The sequence below is a fragment of the Pyxicephalus adspersus genome, chromosome 4, assembly GCF_032062135.1.
Source record: "Pyxicephalus adspersus chromosome 4, UCB_Pads_2.0, whole genome shotgun sequence".
Classification (NCBI taxonomy): domain Eukaryota; kingdom Metazoa; phylum Chordata; class Amphibia; order Anura; family Pyxicephalidae; genus Pyxicephalus; species Pyxicephalus adspersus.
In genome coordinates, this window is record NC_092861.1 from 12,744,743 (window position 1) to 12,750,631 (window position 5,889).

The 5,889-nt window shown below is 43.0% G+C and overlaps 1 protein-coding gene across 1 annotated transcript in view; it reads left to right on the forward strand.

Annotated features, from left to right (window-relative positions):
* The window catches only part of TDRD6 (tudor domain containing 6), a 24,455-nt gene continuing 18,566 nt past the window's right edge, over window positions 1-5,889 (forward strand). Inside the window, exon 1 of the mRNA XM_072410075.1 lies at window positions 1-4,996. Within this exon, the coding sequence (XP_072266176.1) occupies window positions 1-4,996 (4,996 nt within the window). The remainder of the gene's footprint in view (window positions 4,997-5,889) is intronic.

Sequence of the window (5,889 nt, forward strand, 5' to 3'; positions counted from 1 at the left end):
ATGGCTGTCTCTGCGGGAGCTGTTCTGCGTTTGCGGGTGTGTCGGGTGGAGGCCCGGGCTGAAGTACCGGTGGTGAAGTTATGGGGAAGCCTGAATGAGCAGTTTGATCAGCAGCCGACCCCAGCGTTGTGTGAGGAGGAGTGGAGGCCTCAGTTGGGTGAGCTGTGCCTGGCGGAGGTGGGCGGACATTGGCTGCGCAGTAAGGTACTTCTGCAGAGAGGAGCTGATTACCAGGTGTTCGTGCTGGATAAGGGAGCTGCCATCTCAGTGAGTCCCAGCAGGTTACGCCAGGGCCCGGCCGCCTCTTTTTTTCCTCTGCCCCCGCACCTGTTGGTCTGTGCAATTAGCAACCTGGTGCCCCCTAAAGGTCAGTACTGGAATTACAGCGCATTGAATTACTTCTACTCCCTCCAAGGTCAGGAAGTCAGGGGGCAAGTGCGGAACCTAATTCCCCATCAAGGCCTGGTGCTTTTGGATGTTCAAGAAATCACCCAAAATATAATTTTGCAGGGACTTGCTAGAGTTATTCCAGATCAGTCCTTCTGTGCCTTGCTTGGGAGTAGCAGTGCCAACCATTGCCAGCCATTACTGTCTGCGAATGGTACAGATCCTTGCCAATTGGCAGCCATGGACTTTTACAACTACCCACGTCTTCAGAATGGCTTGACAGAAGCGGTGATGGTCACCCAAGTGACCGACCCTCACAGCATCTTTTGCCAGCTTAGTAGAATGTCCCGGGATGTCCAGTTCCTTACAGACGCCATGCAGCGTTTTTACGATATGCAGAGCGGCTTTTCAGAGCTAAGTTATCAGCCGCCTTTTGTGCTCGGACAGCCGTGTGCATCTCGTGGGGTCGATGGGCGCTGGTACCGCTCTCTCCTGCAGGATATCTTCACAGAAAAACAACTAGCCATGGTTATCCTTGTAGACTGGGGGCGCAGAGATATCGTTCCTCTAAATTGCCTGCGTCCACTTGCAGCAGAGTTCTTTCGTTTGCCGGTGATCTCATTCCATTGTGCTTTGTATGGCATTACAGACGGAGGAATGGGCTGGGAGCAGGCACTGATTGTTGAGCTGCGCTCGTTGCTACAAGGGAGACAAATAGATGCAAAGATTGAGTTCTATAACACCTATGAACATTTATATGTGGTTACTTTATTGGCTGCAGATGGACTGAACCTAAACCGCTTTTTTGGCATGCGAGCTGAAAACCTGAAAAGATCTGGGTCTGACACCCCTGTTACTACCGTGTCACCTCTCTCTCCTATAGGAAACGGAGAAAAAATGGACACCCCAAAATTACACGAAGAATCACTTTATGTCCCTAAATTATCCACAGTAGATCTAAAAACCGGCACTTTTTATGATGCCATGGTAGAGTTTATTATTAATCCGTCACATTTCTGGGTCAGGATTGAAGAAGATTGTGTAAGGCACAAAGAAATGGTTCATGTGATCACCACCATGTATTCCAAAGCCTCCAAATTAGATGGCATCATAACGAAACCCAAACCGGGTATAATATGCTGTGCTAAGTTCAAAGATGATATGTACTATCGAGCTGAAATTGTTTCTATTGAGAAAAAGCAAGTCAAAGTTTTCTTTTTGGATCATGGAAATATGGAGATGGTGGACTGGTATAATGTAAGAGAGTTGCCTGCGGAATTTAAATCCTTGCCAGCCATGGTGAACAAATGCTGTCTGGTTGACATTCGCCCTTTGAGAGAGACTTGGAGCCCAGAAGCCATCCTTGCTTTCAAAGTAGCAGTTGTCGACAAGAAGCTTGTTATTCACGTGATCTCTAAAAATCTTGACAAGTACACCATAGAGGTCTTTGATCAATCCAGGGTTGAAGAAAGTAACATAGGCAAAGTATTGTCATCGGACGGATTTGCAAAGTATGAAGAGCTTGAAGCGGGTCCTGTTGTGCAGACGGGGAGAGCGAATGGTATCCATACTACACCAAGCCTGCCTGCCTTTAATGCCGGCAGCACACGGACAGGACAGCAAGAAGTTAATGTAGAGTTACCGAATGAGGATGGCATACTCTATTCCCCATATGAAGATCAGGTATTTGAACCGGGTACAACTATTGAAGTCATTGTGTCCCATGTAGAAAATCCTGGTTTGTTTTGGTGTCAGAATGCCACGCAATCCTCTGTTCTAAATAATATGATGGATTTGATCCAAGCTCATTGTTCTTCTACAGACACGGCTCCTGAACGTAACGCCCTTGCTTGCTTTGCCCAAAGCCCACAAAATGGAATATGGTACAGAGGCTTCATTGCAGAGGTTCCAGAAGGTAACTTGTCAAACTTTGTGGAAGTGTTATATGTGGACTATGGAAAGAAAGAGACCGTTCCTCTTGTAAATCTACGTGCCATGAAAAACAAATTTTTTCATGTCAAATCTCAAGCTTTCAAGTGTAGTTTATACAACATGATTGCTCCAGTAAGTAACAATCCTTTTCATTGGGACAGTAAGGCCACAGAAGCATTTCTTGATTTTGCACAACAAGCATCAAAAGGTAACGAATTCCACTGCATGTTTTTTGCCTCAGCTTTGCTAGATAAAGAACTTTTTAATATAGTGGATTTGTACACCCCATTTGACAGCATTTGCAGTCACTTGGTGAATCGAGGATTTGCAACACACCTTTCACACAAGACCCTTGCACCATCCGTCCAGCTTCAAACATTTTACTATTCATTGCATGAAATTAAAACGGGAAGCGAGGAAGAGGTTTTGGTCACGCATGTCAATCCTTCTTTGGAGTTTTACTGCCAGCTTATAAGGAATACAAGTACAGTTGAGTGGATTGCGGAAGCTATCGTAGAAGCTTGCAGGAAAACTCAGCATTTGAAGTTGCTTTGCTCTGGACCTTTATGTCTTGGGAAATTTGCAGATGAACAGTGGTATCGTGGCTTCATCTGCTCAGAGAACAAAGAAAAAGAGATATTTTTTGTGGATTTCGGGAACACAGAAAAAGTTACTGAAGATGACCTCCGGCCAATTATGCACAATGAGCACAATCTGTTACTTCTGCCAATGCAAGCAATAAAATGTTCTTTGCCTGATGTTCCATCCAAAGTTCCAAAGGAAATTGTGACTTGGTTTGAAGACACTGTTCTGGAGAAAAATTTGAGGGCAGTCATTGTTGCTAAAGAAGCTGATGGAAAGTTGTTGGTGGAACTTTATGATGGAAAGGAAAAAATCAATACAACTCTCAAAAACAAATTGGGAATAAAAGCTCCTAAAAGTCAGACAGGCCAAAACTTTAAGCAATATGAAACAAAACCTGCAAGCTTTAAACCTTTAGGTGAAGACAAAAGATCTAGAGAGTCCTTCCAGAGGCAGAGCTTACAGACTAATTCATTTAATGATCCCAATAATGCAGACATGAGTACAGGACTAAAGAAACATGACCGATCCTACCCAGAGACATCCTTTGAACATCAGCCATACAATGCAAAATATCAGGAGTCTTCACAAAACAATAATACTTTAGCCTTTCGGAGCAGTTGCCAAGACGGAGCAACCAATCAGGACTCTAGTGTAAGAAGAAAAGATACGTTACAGAGGTACTTAAACCAAGAAAAGTCATTAATTCAGAAAGCAATGCCAAAACCACTTTACCAGAAGCCAAATGCATTTGCAAAATATCGAGCAGATACTCTACAGCAGCCTTTACCAAAGATCAGTGATATTCCAACGATACCGATCTCCCCGGGGACAAAGTCACGTGTGTATCTTTCTTATGCAAAAAGCATTTTTGACTTTCACCTTCAGAGTGTAGAGAATGACTTGGTGGACCAGATTTCCAACACTATAAACAAAGACCAGATTACTTTTGAAGTGCTGTCTGAAAAGGATATAAATGTCGGAGATGTGGTTTGTGCTTTCTTTGATGGTGATAAATTGTATCACAGAGGGGTTGTAATAGAGAAAACTGCTTTAGCTTTAAACGTGCAGTACTTGGATTATGGCAACACTTCTATGGTTTCCAATCACAAAACATACAGACTTCCCGAGAAGCTTTGTTCGATTCCTGCACAATGTATTCACTGTTCTTTAAAAGGTGCCGATTCTGTCCCCAGCGATAAAAATATTTGGAAAAACTTTTATGAACGAACATCTGACCAGCAGTTAGACTGTGAATTTGTGAAATCAGAAGATGGTAAATGGGATGTTGTCCTTTATGATAAACAAGGCTGTATTAATGACTTGCTAATTTCTCTATGTGGCAGACCTTTGGAGGCAGAGAATGGAAAAGCAACTGCTGAAGGGATCTTAAGACAACAGGATGTGTCCCACAAATCATTTATCTGGAATTTGCCTCAAACTGGACAAAGTGTAAAGGTCTTTGCGAGTTCTGTAGATGGACCTGACTACTTTTGGTGTCAGTTAAGCACAGCAGAAGTTGATTCTCTAGCCAAACAGATTCAGGAAGCCGGAGTAAAGTCAATTCAAGATGACTATTTCATTGCAACCATTGAGGTTGGTAGCCCTTGCAATGTTATGTACAGCCAAGACAACAACTGGTACAGGGCTATCATTACCAAAATGGAAGCCGATATCGCTACTGTAAGGTTTATTGACTATGGGAACATGGAAAGTGTTGCCAAAAATCAAATCCGACAGCTTCCTAAAGCTTTCATCATTATTCCTGCTCAAGCTTTTCCATGCTGCCTTGTTGGGTTTAATATGGGTGCAGGTTCATGGACTTCAGAGGGGAATGATTACTTCTATCAGCAGATTACCGAAGACATACTCACATTAACTATTGAAGAAATCAAACATGATGAAAAGTCCAACATTCCTCTGGCACTTGTAAGACTAAATAATAATGATCTGGACATGAATGAAGAAATGAAAAGATTCTGGCAACCTGAATCAGCCTCTGGAAAACAAGAAAAAGGGACTCTGGAGAAGCAGCTTGTGAGAGAGGATGTAGACCAACCTATTCCTGGCGTGGAAGAAGCGAACCATAATATGGGTATGATTTGGCTACTGCTTTTACATAATCTAAATTTTGTTTGTTTTGTGAGGTCTCCTCCCCTTTTATCGTTACTGCTGTGGCGGTGATGACTAAAGGGGAAACCTGCAGTCTCCTGGGATAATTGCATCACATATCCCAGGATTCTGTGATTTCAGGTATGTATTTCAAGGGGTTTTTCTCTAATGTGAAAAACAGTACTCAATCTAATGTATGTGCTGTGAGATTGGCACTTTTTTTTTACATTTGGAGGTAGACACGTCTCCCTGTGCAGTGTGAGATCGGGTAACGTGAGGTAGAACCCAGAAGAATGATGATGGCGGCGCGGTGTTGGACAAAACAGTGAGTGACTCGCTGGCCTTGGTTTGTGGATGGATCAGGGGATTTTTATAAGTAAAGGTAAGTTAAACTTAAAGGGTACCTAAATTCAGAATTTTTTTATAAAAGGGTAGACAACCCTTTTATGTAAGATAAAAATTCAGTTTTTTTTTTTTTTTGTTTCTTTTTAAAAAGGGTGCAGCCCGCCCCCTAATTCTCGATTGCCTAGGCGGTCGAGAAATGGAGCGCAAAGCCTCACAAGATACCTACGTCAGGCATCCCCGGAGGCTCTTGGGCTCTCCTCCTGTGCATGCCTGCAGTGAGATCAGATTTTTTTTTCTATCTTACGTCACCTGATCTCGCGGCACGGTTGGGTGACGTGGGTTGAATAACAGGATAAAGAGAAGATGACAGCACCAGCTCTGGGACAAATGTCGGGACGACGCGGGATCCGATGCAGGACTGCCCTGCGGGATTGAAGGTAAGTGTATATGTGTGTATGTATGTATGTATATATATATATATATATATATATATATATATATATATGTGTGTGTATATGTATGTATGTGTGT